This window comes from Eubalaena glacialis, chromosome 2, assembly GCF_028564815.1.
Source record: "Eubalaena glacialis isolate mEubGla1 chromosome 2, mEubGla1.1.hap2.+ XY, whole genome shotgun sequence".
NCBI lineage: Eukaryota > Metazoa > Chordata > Mammalia > Artiodactyla > Balaenidae > Eubalaena > Eubalaena glacialis.
Window position 1 is genome coordinate 37,295,868 of NC_083717.1, and position 17,495 is coordinate 37,313,362.

At 45.1% G+C, this 17,495-nt stretch overlaps 1 protein-coding gene and 1 pseudogene across 1 annotated transcript in view; one reads left to right on the forward strand and one right to left on the reverse strand.

Moving 5' to 3' along the window:
• Positions 1-4,991: 4,991 nt before the first annotated feature.
• SLC28A1 (solute carrier family 28 member 1) overlaps positions 4,992-17,495 on the reverse strand; it is a 73,736-nt gene continuing 61,232 nt past the window's right edge. The window contains 1 exon segment of the mRNA XM_061179888.1: positions 4,992-5,721. Coding sequence (XP_061035871.1) covers positions 5,448-5,721 — 274 coding nt within the window. The 3' untranslated portion in view covers positions 4,992-5,447.
• Positions 16,877-17,315, forward strand: LOC133084932 (small ribosomal subunit protein uS19-like; annotated as a pseudogene).

The window sequence follows — 17,495 nt, forward strand, 5'->3', positions numbered from 1 at the left end:
ATGCTAACTGAATACATTTTTATTTTATTTTTTTAATTTAATATTTTATGTTATTTATGTTATTTATTTATTTAGGCTGCGCCAGGTCTTAGTTGCAACATGCGGGATCTTTTTTTTTTAGCTGCGGCATGCATGCGGCATCTAGTTCCCCGACCATGGATCGAACCTGGGCCCCCTGCATTGGGAGCGCAGAGTCTTACCCAATGGACCACCAGGGAAGTCCCTGAATACATTTTTAACCCAATAGTTGTTACCATAACAAATACATAGTGTGAACACAATGTTTATATGGGATTTGGCATTGCTATGAACTCTCTTACAAATTAAACATGCAATTTGGAGTTGTAATAGATTAATTTTGTCATTTCAATTTGTTAAAGACTTTTTTCTTAAATAGACTATTCACAATTTAAAAAAAAAAAAGATTTCTCTCTCACTCACAACATAAGTCAGCTTGGGGGTTGCTCTGTTCCATGTGTCTTCTTCATCGTGGGGCCCAGGCTGGAAGAGAAGCCCGTCTCTGACTCATTCTCTAGGGAAGCAGGCTGGTTTGATGGCTCAGAGCATGGCCTTGCACTCAAACAGGGCTGGGTGAAAATCCTGCCTTATCAGAGTTAGTGCTCACAACACCTCTGTGAGTGAAGAGGTGATTTTAGTCACATTTTACTGATAAGAAATCTGAGGCTCAGAGAGGTTCATTATCTTGCCCAAGGTCACACAGGGATGTGAAGAAGTGAAGCCAGAACTCAACCATAGGTGTGCCTGGCTCTGGAGCCCACACTCTCACTTCACTCTGCTCTTCTGCCCCTGCAGAGTAGACTCCGGTCTGCTAGCTAAACGTGGTGGATTGAGCACATGCATTCAGCTGTTTTCTCTCAAAACCCCACTAAAAATACAGGAGAGAAATAAGATATTGATGAAACGGTAAGGACAAAGAGAATGAGAGCGGCAACAACAGAGGGAAGAGATGTTAAAGTTTTGGAAGATGAGAAGCAGAAGGAGAAGGTGGCAGAGATGAGAAGGTGGGCCAAGGAGGAATCAGAGGCACCTGTTCCCGCAGAAGGTGGGAGTGGAGGTGGGGCCGAAGACAGGGGCCATGTTGGAAGTGAGAGCCCCAGGCCACTAGCCCACCCCATGCAGCCCCGTGACTGCCCCAGCCCCCAACGCACACACAGGAAACTGGAGTTTTATTCTGAGGAGAGGTTGAATCAGGGAAACAGGTAGAGTGGAAGGGATGAAGCTCTGTACTTTTTTTTAATAGATTTTTTTTTTTGATGTGGACAATTTTTAAAGTCTTTATTGAATTCGTTACAATATTGCTTCTGTTTTATGTTTTGGTTTTTTGGCCATGAGGCATGTGGGATCCTAGCTCCCTGACCAGGGATCGAACCTGCACCCCCTGCATTGGAAGGTGAAGTCTTAACCACTGGACCGCCAGGGAAGTCCCGAGGTTCTGTATTTTACAAGAGGGATTAAGTGAGAGTTTATAAACTAAATGGTGAGCACCACCTCCTCCCTCTTTGTGCCACTCCATTTCCAGAATTCTCTCTGCCCGATGGATACACCTCAGGCAGGACCCTGGAACATTCTTCTCTAGAGAAACACAATGACCCCAGGAAAGGGATCTATAAGTAAGGACATTTCGAAGTTCCCCCAGTGAGATGTCTGATCCTGGCCCAATTACCCCACAGTGAGCCCCACCAATTGATAAGCTTTATTCCTCACAGCCCCCAGTATCCAAACAACTCTTCAGGGTCTCATTGTTAAGTATGAATGAAAGGGAATTCTCTGGTGGTCCAATTGTTAGGACTCTGCACTTCCACTGCAGGGGGCATGGGTTCGATCCCTGGTCAGGGAACTAAGATCCCACAAGCCAAGTGGAGCAGCCAAAAAAAAAAAAAAAAAGAAAGAAAAAAAAGTATGAATGAAAAACAAAGGATCACCAGATATCTGAAGAAAGCATCTAATATGGAAGACAGAAGTAAAAATAGACAAAACAAGGGCTTCCCTGGTAGTGCAGTGATTAAGAATCCGCCTGCCAATGCAGGGGACAGGGGTTTGAGCCCTGGTCCAGGAAGACCCCACATGCCGCGGAGCAGCTCAGCCCGTGCGCCACAACTACTGAGCCTGCGCTCTAGAGCCTGCGAGCCACAACTACTGAGCCCACGTGCCACAACTACTGAAGCCCGTACACCTAGAACCTGTGCTCCACAATGAGAAGCCTGCATACCGCAATGAAGAACAGCCCCAGCTCGCTGCAACTAGAGAAAGCCCAAGTGCAGCAACGAAGACCCAACACAGCCAAAAATAAATAAACAAATAATAAATAAATAAATAAATAAATAAAAATAAATTAAAAAACAAAACAAAAAGGAATGGAGGGCCCAGAGACAATACAGATGGACAGAGAAAAATGCTTTAGAATGATTAATATCTTCAGAGACATAGGAAATGGTATTACACCCATGAAACAGAAACAAGATGTTAAAAACAAAGAAAATCTAATCATAAGGAAGAAACATTTGAAAATTAAAATCATGGCAGCAGGAAAAAAGTTGAGAGAGAAGTTGGAAGATAAGTTTAAGGACAATTTCCAGAAAGCAAACAAAATCACAAACAAAGAGACCACAGAAGAAAGGTAAGAAAAGTAGACAATAAATCCAGAGGGTCCAACAGTCAAATGATAGTTCCAGAAAAAAAGAATAGAGGAAGTGAAAGAAAATTATCAGGGAATGATAAAAAAACTTCCCAGAGGACTTCCCTGGTGGTGCAGTGGTTAAGAAACCGCCTGCCAATGCAAGGGACATGGGTTCGATCCCTGGTCTGGGAAGATCCCACATGCCGTGGAGCAACCAAGCCTGTGTGCCACAACTACTGAAGCCCGTGCGCCTAGAGCCCGTGCTTGGCGACGAGAGAAGCCACCGCAATGAGAAGCCCACGCACTGCAACGAAGAGTAGCCCCCACTCACCTCAACTAGAGAAAACCTGCAGCAACAAAGACCCAATGCAGCCAAAAATAAATAAATAAATTTAAAAACAAAACAAAACAAAACTTCCCAGAGCTCAATGACACAAATTTGCAGATTGAAAGGCCCACCTTGAAAAGATACACGTACCCCCAATGTTCATCGCAGCATTATTTACAATTGCCAAGTTATGGAAGTACCCATATCAATAGATGAATGGATAAGGAAGATGTGAGACCTAGTATTCCACTGTGTGTGACACACACACAGTGGAATACTAGTCAGCCATAAACAAGAATGACATTTTGCCATTTGCAGCACAATGGATGGAGTTGGAGGGCATGATGCTAAGTGAAATAAGTCAGACAAAGACAAATATTGTATGATATCACTTATATGTGGAACCTAAAAAATACAACAAACTAGTGAATATAACAAAAAAGCAGACACAGATATAGAGAACAAACTAGTGGTTACCAGTGGAGAGAGGGAAGGGGGGAAGGGCAATATAGGGGTAGGGGAATTAGAGGTATAAATTCTTAGGTATAAAATAAGCTACAAGGATATATTGTACAATACAGGGAATATAGCCAATATTTTATAATAATTATAAATGGAGTATAACCTTTAAAAATTGTGAATCACTATATTGTACACATGTAACTTATTACATCAACTATACATCAATTAAAAAAAGGCCCACCTAATTCCCAGCACAATGAATGGAAAAAGATTCATTATGACATTAGAACACCAAGGATAAAGAAATGATTCTAAAAGCTTCCAGGAAGGAAAAAGCCATTCATATACAGATGATCAAAAATCAGAATGAATGGCATCAGCTTTCTCAGCCTCAACACTGGGAGCCAGAATACAGTTGGATAAAGTCTTCAAAACTGTAAGAGAAAATTATTTCCAAACTTAAATTCCATTCCCTGCCAAACTAGTAACCTAGTGTAATGATAGAAGAGAGACATTTTCAGGTATGCAATGCCTCAGAAAATGTTATCTCCTGTGTATGCATTCTCCACCAAAATGAGAAAGACAAGAAAATAGTTGATCCACACCGGAGGGAGGTGTAGGAAAGTCCCAGGTGACAGCTGTACAGCAGGCCGGAGTCCGTGGATGGAAGGCTGCAAAAGGAATATCTCCAGGAAAAAAGTGAATCAGGGACTTCCCTGGTGGCGCAGTGGTTAAGAATCCGCCTGCCAATGCAGGGGACATGGGTTCAATCCCTGGTCCGGGAAGATCCCACGTGCCGTGGAGCAACTAAGCCCGTGCGCCGCAACTACTGAGCCTGTGCTCTAGAGCCCACGAGCCACAACTACTGAGCCTGCACGCTGCAACTACTGAAGCCCGCGAGCCTAGAGCTCGTGCTCCGCAACAAGAGAAGCCACCACAATGAGAAGCCCGCGCACCACAACGAAGAGTAGCTCCCGCTCGCGCCAACCAGAGAAAGCCCGTGCGCAGCAACGAAGACCCAACGCAGCCAAAAATAAAATAAATAAATAAATTTTTTAAAAAAAGTGAATCAGATATAGTGTCTGATGTGTTTGACCCTACAGAAACTAGGTCTCAAGGTCTTTGGCTTTAAAAAAAAAAAAAGTATTCTTTAAAAATTTAGGAAGAATTAATAAGTACAAAGAAAACTCGGCAACAAAGAGGAGGCAAACATTGTATTATATGAACTTGAAAATGTACACATTATAACATTTCTGATACTGAGATGCATCCTGCAAACAATGGAGTGTCACAGTTTAGTTTCTTGGTGGTACATAAATAATGGTGCATCTTACAATATTAGATTAGGAGAATTATAGTGATATCTCCAGAAGGATAAAAAGATGTGCAAGGAAGGAAATGTAATTATAGTGGTTCATGAATGAACAAGACATATAGCCATAATGAGGTAAATAAGCATTAATGGAATATGGTCTTACCAAAAATTGTGGTATTACCATATTGGGAGGATGAAAGAAGGAGAAGTAGGGCATGAGTGGTATAAAATAGTCAATGATTCATCTTCCATAACAGGGAGTAAAAATACAGCATCTAAAATCAATACTTCAAAAAAAAAAAAAAGCAATATGAGTACATTATTTAGAAATATGTATGTAAATACCAGAAGAAGCAACTGAGAGTCTGAAGGAGGGATTCAGGGATGGGGAAAGTGGGGTAGGGAATTGTTGGAATTTTTTTCTGTTGTTGTTGTTATAAACCTTATGGTACTGTTTGGCATTTTAAATCATGTATATGGAGTACTCTGGTTTGGATGGAATGAAAAAAGGAAGTGAGGGAAGGAGGGAGTAAATCGGGAATTCTCCATGGATCCCAGCCTTGAATCAGGACGTCTGGGGATGATGCCCCTTTATGAAACCGATTGATGGGAGGGGAAACTGAGCAATTTGAAGGGGCTCCCATTATGGGGAGATTGAACCCTCCTGTAGTGGGATGGTAGATCCTGCCAGGAGAATTTTGTTTTCAGGTCCTGCTCTCCTTTAGAGGCGCTGACTTCTTCAAAAGAAGGAGGTGGCTCCCAGCAGCGGCTTCACCCAGGCCCTCCTGGGGCTCTGCTCTCTGCAGCCTTGGAGCCAGGGATCCAGGCTGGGGTGGGGTCATCACAGGCTGGCAGCACCAACCTGTTCTCTCACCGTGCCTTGGGCACCGGCCGGGAGGGAGCAGCAGATGCATCCACTCCACCTGGTGGAGGAAGGGAGATTGCAGCCCGGAGCCCAGGATTTTTGCAACAGTTTCCCTGTTGGGAAGAACCACTACTTTGTTACTTGGTTGTTACAAACTAGTCCTCAATTTCATCTTCCTCTTAATTCAAACACTCTGTGACCAAACATCTTTGATTCCTACTCTGGAGCTGCTCCAGCTATCCACTGCTGTATAATAAACCCTCCCAAACCTAGTCACACCAAACAACCACTGTCTGTTATGCTCTAGGATTCAGTGAGTCAGGAATTTGGATGGGGTTCCACAGGGTTGGCTTGTCTCTCTATTCCATGATGTCTGAGGCCTCAGCTGGGAAGATGCAAATGGCTGGGGGCTGGAACCACCTGGAGGCTCCTTCACTCATATCTAGCATTTCGGCTGGATGACTTGAAGGCTGGGCTCAGCTGGGATGGCTGGCTTAGTGCCCCCATGTGACCCCTCTTTGTGGCTTGGGCTTCCTCAAAGCATGGTAGTCTCAGAGTAGTGAAACCTCTTACCTGGTAGATCAGGGTGCTAGGAGTGAATATCCCAGTGAACAAGGCCAAAGCTGCCTGTCCTTTTATGACCCAGTGCTATGGACTGAACGTTTGTGTCCCTTTGAAGTTCATTTGTTGAAATCCTGATCCCCAGTGTGATGGTATTTAGATGTGGGGCCTTTGGGAGGTAATTAGGTTTAGATGAGGTCATGAGAGTAGAATCCCATGATGGGTTTAGTGACCTTATAAGAAGACAAATGAGTGACCAGAGCACGCCCCCCGCCTCAGCCAAGGGAGGACACTGCCAGAATGTGGCCATCTGTAAACAAGGAAGAGGGCTCTCACCATACGCCAAATCTGCCAGCATCTTGATCTTGAACTTCCCAGCCTCCAGAACTATGAGAAATAAATGTTGCTTAAGCCATCCAGTCTGTGGTATTTTGTTATAGCAGCCCAAGCTGACTGAGACACCCAGCCTCCGAAGTCCCACAGCATTGCTTCCCCCAGACTCTATTGGTCAAAGTGGTCACAAGCCTGCCCAGATGAAAGGAGAGGGGACATAGAGTGGCCTCTGAAAGGGAATTTGCAGCCATCTCTGTAAACGGCCACAGAAGTCCAATACTACTAATCAGAACAAGAATAATTTAAAGTATTTTACACATATATCTGTTCATTGGGTAGATTAACGAGGAAGCCAAAGCATTATGATAGTTAAGAGTCTGGGATTAAAGTCAAACAGAACTGAGTTCAAAAACTGGCTCAGCCATTGAGCTGTGTGTCCTGGAGCAAGCCACCTCACTCCTCTACACCTCAGTTCCCTCGCTGGCCAAATGAGGAGAGTAATATCTCCTTCATAGGTTGTGTTCGTTTTTGTTTTTGTTTTCGAGGATTACACAGGATGGCATATGCAAATAACTTATGCCACAATAAGCATTCAGAAAATGTTAGTCCCTTTTCTCTAGGTTATTTCAAAAGCTAAATTTCCATTATTTCTATTATCTCAAAACTTTTTAAAGATGTGCTACCATTGCAAGTCTTTACAGATATATGGAAAAAATAGCTGCCTTTCCTCAGGGGACAACACCCCCATTCTTTGAGGGAATTGTCCAACCCCTTGTCTCCAACCATGCTGTCCAACAGGAGCTGCCATCTTCTGCCTCCTGGGTCACAGTGATAGAGCGGGGAGTGGACAAAAGAGCCAGAATGGACCAATTATCACACCCCCACCTTCCAGGCCTTAGTGATTGCTCTGGAGGAGGGCATATGACCCCGGAGGATCAACCACACTCTTGAAGATTTGCCCTTTTTTTCCCAACTAGCTGTCAGGGAAGTGAGCTCCCATGTGAATCCATGATTTTCTGATGGCCAGGATCCCAGCCTTATGGAGAAAGCCAGTTCAACAGCAGGAGGTCACCGTGGACATAGGAAGAAACAAATACAAAGAAAAGCAGGGACTGAGAGGTACAGAGAGAGTCCTGGATCCACCCCTGAGTCCCGTTGCCTGGAGCTGTCCCCCTGCAACTTCCTGGTTAGACAGCCCATCATTTCCTTTTCTCCTAAACTATTTGATTTGTTTTCTGTCATTTACAACCAAAAGAATTCTAAGTAAAATACCACTCTGATTTATATATTTTTTATTAAAAAGTTAAATTGTTCATAAACTCCAGTACTTTCGCTGCTATAGGGAAACAAATAAATGACTGTGACACACCTCCCAAGTGATAAAACCTACCAGTGTGTTGAGAGCTGCTGACTTGAGCTTCCTGCAATTCATTCCAGCTTAGATAGATGAAATTGATTCACTGAATGATGAAACTTTTCAGTTGGAGGGCCACCTCCTTTCCCATACCAGCCACCAGATTTTCTCACCTATGGGTTCTGTTCTCACCAGCATGACCCTGGTCCCTGCCTCCGGCATTTGGCCACACTCTGGCTCAGAGCAGCTGACATTGCAAAACCCAGCTTGCCCCAGGCCCCAACAAAGGAGATTAGAGGAGGTTAGAGATATTTGCCCTCAGGGCACTGGGAAGAAAAGATCCCTTGAAAGCTGTGTGCTTTGATACAGTTTATTTCTCCTCTAATTGAGGAGTTGGCTTTGAAAAAAACAGTTGGTTAAAATATAAATAAGTGATGCCTCTAAAAGTAGAAAAGAATCTTATTGAGAAACTAACTTTCAGGAGATAAAAGCAATCTTTAGTTTACAAAGTGAGTTTCCTATCCCAACCCTAAATGACTTATCTTTTTTTCTTGGAAAGAAAAACAAAATTTTTGCTTGGGAAAACACGTGTCCTTTGTCAGTTGGAGCTAAATGACAGAAGCAGCCCATGTGGTAGCTTCCCAAGCCTCATCAGACTCACTCACATTGGTTTAAGCACATGCAGTCACTGGATGCAAAGAGTGTACTGACCTCTGGGAGAGCTGCAGCGTTCTGGGTGCCAGTCGGGATCTGTCAGTTATTACCTATCTTACTTACAGATGAAAAATGAGTCCCATTTTGGGAATTCCCTGCTGGTCCAGTGGTTAGGACTCAGTGCTTTCACTGCCGGCTGGGTTTAATCCCTCGTTGGGGAACTAAGATGCCCGCAACCACGAGGTGTGGCCAAGAAAAAAAAAAGAAAATAGAAAAATGAGCCCCATCTTGAAAAGACATGGAAGGTGACTGGAGAGAAGTCAGATGGCAGCATAAACTTGTATGAGAATTTGAAATCTCTTCCAAACAGTCCTTGTGAGTTTACCTCTTCCTTGTTCTTTTAAGCTCTATACACAATTTGTAACACTTGGCGGGCAGGAGGGGAGCTGGTTGAGGAGTGGGGAGGAACGCCCTTCTTCTAGCTCCATCCTGCTGTTCTCCAAGAGGAGGGAACGCAGGTCTATTTGGTTTGAGTCTACCTTATGGATCAGGCCACGTTTACTAGTGGGCTAGGTCACTGTACATTCACAGGTTCTGTACAGCTGATTGGCCTCTTTTCCACTGCCTGCTTCCCGAAGCCTGAGGCGCAGAGTTGGTATGACCCTACCACGACCCTTTCTTTCTTTCTTTCTTTCTTTCTCTCTTCCTTCTTTCCCTCCCTCCCTCCTTCCTTCCTTCTTTCCTTCCTTTCTTTCCTTTCTCTTTCTTTCTTCCTTCCTTCCTTTCTTTCCTTTCTCTTTCTCTTTCTTTCTTCCTTCCTTCCTCCTTCCCTCCCTCCCTTCTTCCTTCCATCCTTCCTTCCTTCCTTTCTTCTTTCTTTCTTCCTTTCTTCCTGTCTTTCTTTCTCTCTTCCTTCCTTCCCTCCCTCCTTCCTTCTTTCTTTCCTTCCTTTCTTTCCTTTCTCTCTTTCTCTTTTTCTTTCTTTCTTCCTTCCTTCCTTCCTCCTTCCCTCCCTCCCTTCTTCCTTCCTTCCTTCCTTCCTTTCTTTCTTTCTTCTCTCTCTCTCTCTCCCTCTCCCTCTCCCTCTCTCTCTCTCCTTCTCGTGCTCTCCTGTCATGAAGCTGAATTGGAAAACTTTACAGTTTGGCCACGTGGCTCTCTCTCCATTTCCTCTCACATGTGTATCAGGACTCTCTCTTTCTTCTTTTCTCTCTTTCTTCTTTTAAGTCTTGGTGGCCAGTGAGTGTTATATTTCAGACTTGGACTTTATTGGAGGGAGTGGTCATTTTTCAGGCTCCAGTGGACTGCACCCGCCCCACACTGCCAGAGAACCAGCCAGGGTTGATGGCTGGTTCTCATTCGTTGTTTCCCATTTGTTCATCAAGAACCCCACAGAGCAGCAAACCTGCTCTTTCTACCTGCCTGTCTTGCTCTTCTTGTTCACTGGCAGGGTGTGTGTGACAGAGCTCCCAAATAATATGTACAAGATAGACAGACATTCTTCTTCACTCACATAAAGTCTGCATTGTCACGGCAGCATTGCTCTACAAAGACCTCTGGGGCTCAAGCTCCTTCTAACTTGTGAGTGCCCTGTCCCTAGAGTGTTGCCTTTGTTTCCATTGCCTAAGTGGGCTCACCTTCCCATCTGTGCTCCAACTGGCATGGAGCAAAATTATGAAATGTACCAGGGACATGGAGGATGAGTCCCTTCATCTAAGGCAGTGGTCAGCAAACTACAGACTGCACGTCGGCCATGTTTCTGAAAACCCAGTTTTATTGGAACATAGCCACTCTCATTTGTTTAATATTGTCTAATGACTGCTTTCAAACTACAAGGGCAGAGTTGAGTAGTTGCAAAAGATATAATATGGGCCAAAATATTTACTATCTGGCCCTTTAAGAAAAATTTTGCTGGCCCCTTCTCTAAGGGCATGATCTGGAAGCTGCCTGCTTGACTTCTCACACTCCATTGATTAGACCTTAGTCACATGGCCACACCTAGCTGCAAGGAAGACTGAGAAATGTAGCCTTTAAGGTAGGCCATTGGCTCAGTTAGATATGTAGTTATAACTAAAGGGAAAAAGGGGAGAATGACTATTGGAGGACAACCAACTATATTTCCTACGCTGGGTCATGTGTCCTTCAGTCAGATTTTGGTGCCTGTTATATTGAAATTCAATTCTTGTAAGCCAGGTTCCTGATATTCACTTATAACCGTGCTGATTTCTTCTGTCATCTCTGCCTTCCCTTCCTCATTGGGATATTTTACTACAGCAGAACTAGAGTTCCATTCTGACTTTCCACTCAGAGTCTTCTTCTTGAATGCCTGTACTTTCAAGTGTGGAATAAGTGCCTGGCTATGTCAGCCTCTCCTTCACTTCCACTCACAAAGTCCCTGCTGGCATGGTTACTCCCACTTCACCATTCCACATCTTTGTCAGAACTTGGTCCAAAGCAGCAATTCCCCTCCACGTCTGGAATGGAAATCACTTCCCAGGCAAGTTAGGAATTTGTTGTACCCTTGATGGTGGGTAAGTAGGAGTCCTAATAGATGTCCCAATAGATGAAGTCCCATCCACACCATTCTTATCCTATCTCTGGTCCCCTTTGTGATCTAGGCCAGGACTTTCTTCCATTCTCTCCATCCATGACAACTCCTCCTGGTGTTTCACTCTCAACACGCAAGCCCTCAGCTTTGAGGATTTCTAAAGCAGGCATGTAACTTCTTAACACTCTTCCTTCCTAATAGGTCTGCCTCTTTTAAATACCTCCCCAAGGCTATATCCAGTCTTTAGTCCTAACACACCATCTTGGTTACACCCATGAGATCATATTTACCACCCTGTGTTCTGGCTTCAACCTTGGATTTGCTCATGACTCATGAACTGCCTGTATATGAGTACAGAACAACTACGGATCAGATCTGGGGCAATTTTTGAAACTATTATATGCTATGTGAGTAACAACTAAAAGAACTCAGGGTTCCCAGCTCACAGAAAGGAAGACTGGATGGTTGCCATCTTCTAACAGTTGAAGGGGCTGTCTTGTGGAAGAGGGAGTAGAACATTTCCACAAGGTTTCTATAAAATTTGACTATTTTTTAATGCTATTTTATTATTGTTTTGTTTTTGTTTGTTTGGTTTTTGGCCACGCCACACGGCATTCGGGATCTTAATTTCCTGGCCAAGGATCGAACCCATGCCCCCTGCAGTGGAAGCACAGAGTCTTAACCACTGGACGGACAGGGAAGTCCCAAAGTTTGACTTTTTAAAACCAGTGAGCAGGCTCCCCTGGTGGCACAGTGGTTAAGAATCCACCTGCCAATGCAGGGGACACGGGTTTGAGCCCTGGTCTGGGAAGATCCCACATGCCACGGAGCAACTAAGCCTGTGAACCACAACTGCTGAGCCTGTGCTCTAGAGCCCGTGAGCCACAACTACGGAGCCCACGTGCCACAACTACTGAAGCCCGCGTGCCTAGAGCCCGTGCTCTGCAACAAGAGAAGCCACAACAATGAGAGGTCCGTGCACCACAATGAAGAGTAGCCCCTACTCGCCGCAACTGGAGAAAGCCCGCACACAGCAATGAAGACCCAACACAGCCAAAAATAAAAACAAATAAATAAATAAATTTATAAAAATAAATAAATAAATAAAACCAATGAGCAAGTATTACTTTGGTAAAAAAAAAAAAAAAAGACACAAACACGAGATTGGACTTGTTCTGAGTATCCCAGAATGGGATCAAAAGCGAACGTTTTTTGATGCAAAATCAAAAAGAACCTTCTAAGAAGTGGAGCTGTCCAGTATGAAATGGGTTGCACAGAGAGGTAATGAGATTCTTGTTTGGATGGTATTCAAGTAAATGATGATGACCACTTGATTCCAAGCAGAATGGGGAGTTTGACAATGTGGCTCTCCTAGGCAGCATCCTATTGATTGCAGAGTAAAAGGAACCTTCTCACATTAGCACAAGTTAGAGGGGATTCTGGAAAGAATTCAGCTCTCATTGAATCAGAGGAAAAGTTGAGCAACTAGGCTGTAGGAAGGGTGGGAATGAGATCAGCTCCAAGCCAGGCCCACTGTGCTGACTCAGCTTTCAGCTCTGTTTCTTTTTCTTTTTCTTTTTCTTTTTTTTTTTCAGTTTGAACTCTTTCCCAAGAATCTGAAAGACCATTGGCAAGACTGTAGCTTTGCTTCTCCTGAGTCAGGTATTCAGTACTTGTTCAATCAACGATGGTCATGGGGGTGGAGTCTTGTGATTCAAACATAAAAGCATGATGACAGGGCTTCCCTGGTGGCGCAGTGGTTAAGAATCCGCCTGCCAATGCAGGGAACACGGGTTCGAGCCCTGGTCCAGGAAGATCCCACATGCCGCGGAGCAACTAAGCCTGTGTGCCACAACTACTGAGCCTGCGCTCTACAGCCCGTGAGCCACAACTACTGAGCCCACGTGCCACAACTACTGAAGCCCGGGCACCTAGAGCCCGTGCTCCACAACAAGAGAAGCCACCACAGTGAGAAGCCCACGCACTGCAATGAAGAGTTAGCCCCCACTTGCCGCAACTAGAGAAAGCCCGCGTGCAGCAACAAAGACCCAGTGCAGCCAAAAAATAAATAAATAAATAAATAATAAAATTTTAAAAAAAAAGCATGATGACAGAGATCATCCATGCAGTGGGTATAAAAATTCTCAGAAAAGTTGGGAGGGGCAGACACCCTCAAAATGATATAAAGGCTCCTGTCCAAACTCAGGGCTCACTAATTCTGAGTCAAAAGTAATTTCAAGCAGATGATGTTTTTCATGGGGTTGTAAAGAGGCCAGGACTAATTCATATTCAGCTGAAGGCACATGATTGAAATAAAGTGAGGGGTCGGGAGAGATGAGATCAGCGCCGTGGGAAGAATCGGTGGAAAGGGAGTAAATATGGCTCATTGATCAACTCACAGACTTGGTGGGTTGCCTACCGGGACGTGCATTGTCTAGGACAGAGCTACCCACAGGCTGACTTACAAGTAACACAGCACCTGTGTCAAGGCAGGGTTTTTTCCCCATGCAGTTTTTAAAATATACTTGTAAATTTTAGAATAGTTTTAGATTTACAGAAGGGCTGCATAAATAATACAGAGTTCCTATAGATCCCTCACCCAGTTACTATGGTATACTGTCACAACTAATGGACCTCTATTAATATGTTTTTAACTACACTCCATACTATATTTGGATTTCATTAGTTTTTCCCTAATGTCATTTTTCCATTCCAGGATCACATCCAAGATACCTGTATTCATTTCTTAGGGCTTCTGGAACAAATTACCACAAATTTGGTGGCTTAAAACAACAGAAATGTATTCTCTCTGGAGTTCTGGAGGCCAGAAGTCCTAAGTGTGTAGGCCACACTCCCTCTAAGGGCTCCAAGGGAGACGCTTCCTGCCTCTTCCAGCTTCTGGTGGCCCCAGGTGCTCCTTGGCTTGTCACCATGGGGTGGGCTATATCTTGGAGCTGATAATGCTGATCTCTGCCTCCATCTTTATATGGCCTTCTTTGTGCATCTCTGTGCCTGTGTGCCTCAAATTTCCCTCTCCTTTCTCTTATAAAGACACCCAGTCATTGAATTTAGGGCTCACACTAAATCCAGGATAATCTCATCTTGAGATCCTTAACCTAATTACATCTGTAAAATCCTATTGCCAACTAAGGTTACATTCACAGGTACTGGGGGCTGGCACTTGGACATAGCTTTTTTTTTTTTTTTTTAACATCTTTATTGGAGTATAATTGCTTTACAATGGTGTGTTAGTTTCTGCTTTATAACAAAGTGAATCAACTATACATATACATATATCCCCGTATCTCCTCCCTCTTGCATCTCCCTCCCACCCTCCCTATCCCACGTCTCTAGGTGGTCACAAAGCACTGAGCTGATCTCCCTGTGCTATGCGGCTGCTTCCCACTAGCTATCTATTTTACATTTGGTAGTATATATAAGTACATCCCACTCTCTCACTTCGTCCCAGCTTACCCTTCCCCCTCCCCGTGTCCTCAAGTCCATTCTCCATGGACATAGCTTTTGGGGGGACAAAATTCAACCCACTACAATACACATTTTTTAAAATTTTATTTTATTTATTTTTGGCTGCGTTGGGTCTTCGTTGCTGCGTGCGGGCTTTCCCTAGTTGTGGCAAGCGGGGGCTACTTTTCGTTGGGGTGCGCGGGCTTCTCATTGCAGTGGCTTCTTTTGTTGTGGAGCATGGGCTCTAGGTGCGCAGGCTTCAGTAGTTGTGGCTCGTGGGCTCTAGAGTGCATACTCAGTAGTTGTGGCGCATGGGCTTAGTTGCTTCGCAGCATGTGGGATCTTCCTGGACCAGGGCTCGAACCCGTGTCCCCTGCATCGGCAGGCGGATTCTTAACCACTGCGCCACCAGGGAAGCCCTACAATACACATTTAGTCATCATGTCTCCTTAGGCTTCTTGGGGTTGTGACAGTTTCTCAAACCTTCCTTGCTTCTAATGACCCTGCCAGTTTTGAGGATTATTGAGGATCAATATTTTGTAGACTGTGTCTCAATTTGTTTGCCTGATGTTTTTCTCATGGTTAGACTGGGGTTATGGGCTTCGGGGAGGAGGACCACAGAGGTGAAGTGCCCTTCTCAACACAACATATCAAGGGTATGTGTTATCAACTGGACTTACCACTGATGAGGTTAACCATGACCACCTGGCTAAGGAAGTGTTTACCAGACTTCTCTACAGCAAAGTTCCTTTCTTGTTCCCCCACTTCCATACTGTACTCTTTGGAAGAAAGTTACTAAGCATAGCACACACTTACGAGATGGGGAGTTATGCTTCACTCCTTGAGTGGGGAGCATTTGAATAAATTATTTGGAATTCTGCTATTGTCCTTGCAATTTTGCATGCATTCTCTCATATGAAAGGCAGGTTTCATGGATTCCAACCAGAGTTCCATGGCCTTTTCCCAATTCCCCTTAGAGAATCTGAAATGCAGGACAAATCATCTGAGGAAACAATTCTCTGAAGAGTTTTCATTAACAGAAAATGCTATAGGACAGAGCTATTCACAGCATGGACTGGTGTGGTCCACATCTGCTTCTAGATCTATAATAATGTAAGTATCGATATTGAAAGTGACATTCAGAAACTGCATAGCAATTTGACAGAGTAATCTCATGTGTGTTGAATGTAACAATAAAGATGCCTTTATTATTATTATTACTATCCCAGTAATTCACTTGTATTGTCCTTTATACAAGTATTGGTCCAGGACGAATTGGGGGGGAAATGGTCTTCAGCACAGAGTGGACCCCACTGGGTGTGGCCTAACACAGGCTCTGGTGTTCCAGGCTGCTCCCTTCTCCACACCCACTCTGCATGCACCCCTCACTCCCAGACATCAGAGTGAAGCCCAGACCCACCAATGGGCTCCTGTCTGGGCCTCATTCCACTGAGCTCATGACAGTGACCTTCCCTACAGGGCATACTGTTCTTACCTCCCCCCATCCCCCTGGCAGGACAGCCCCTCTGCGGTGCCCCCAGGGGCAGCATCTCTGGCTGCTCTGAGCCTGTCTGTGGTCAGCTCCATGGGCAGCCACAGCCAGCCCTACCTGGGAAAGAGCCAGCCCTGCTCTCACCATGCTCTGGGCATCCAGCCCTTTCCATGAGTGAAGCCCTTTCAATTCCTTTTGCGCATGGTCAGGCACATGCAGGGGGCAGCAGAGGGCAGCAAGAGGGGGACAGGAGTCTCCAATCCAGAAAGGGCTTCCAATGTAGACTTTTACTAATCTCTCCAAATGAGGTCATTCATATAGTCATGTGACTGAAAGGAGTCCATGACCAGGCCATCCCGCCAGGGCTTAATTTAAAATGATAAATACAGATGGCCAATTGGCACATGAAAAGATGCTCAGCATCACTAATTATTAGACAAATGCAAATCAAAACTACCGTGAAGTACCACCACACACCGGTCAGAATGGCCATCATTAAAAAGTCTACGAACAGGCTTCCCTGGTGGCTCAGTGGTTAAGAATCCACCTGCCAATGCAGGCGACACGGGTTCGAGCCCTGGTCCGGGAAGATCCCACATGCCGCGGAGCAACTAAGCCCGTGCGCCACAACTACTGAGACTGTGCTCTAGAGCCTGCGAGCCACAACTACTGAGCCCACGTGCCACAACAACTGAAGCCCGTACACCTAGAGCCTGTGCTCCGCAACAAGAGAAGCCACCTCAATGAGAATCCCGCACACCGCAACAAAGAATAGCCCCCGCTCGCCGCAACTAGAGAAAGCCCGCGTGCATCAGCGAAGACCCGACAGCCAAAAATAAAAATAAAATAAAATAGTTCTGAAGAGCCGACAAGATGGCGGAAGTGGACCAGAAGAAGAAGCGGACCTTCCGCAAGTTCACCTACCGCGGCGTGGACCTTGACCAGCTGCTGGACGTGTCCTGTGAGCAGCTGATGCAGCTGTACCGCGCGCGGCAGCGGCGGCGGCTCAACTGCGGCCTCCGGAGGAAGCAGCACTCGCTGCTGAAGCGGCTGCGCAAGGCCAAGAAGGAGGCGCCGCCCATGGAGAAGCCCGAGGTGATGAAGACGCACCTGCGCGACATGATCATCCTGCCCGAGATGGTGGGCAGCATGGTGGGCGTCTACAATGGCAAGACTTTCAACCAGGTGGAAATCAAGCCTGAGATGACTAGGCGAGTTCTCCATCACCTACAAGCCTGTGAAGCAGGGCCGGCCCAGCATTGGGGCCACCCACTCCTCCTGCTTCATCCCCCTCAAGTAGCTTGCTGGCCAATAAAGGTAGAGACTTGTCTAAAAATAAATAAATACATTAATCAATTAATTAATTAATTAATTAATTAATTTAAAAAAGTCTACAAACAGCAAATTCTGGAGAGGGTGTGGAGAAAAGGGAACCTTCTTACACTGTTGGTGGGGATGTAAATTGGTGGAACCACTATGG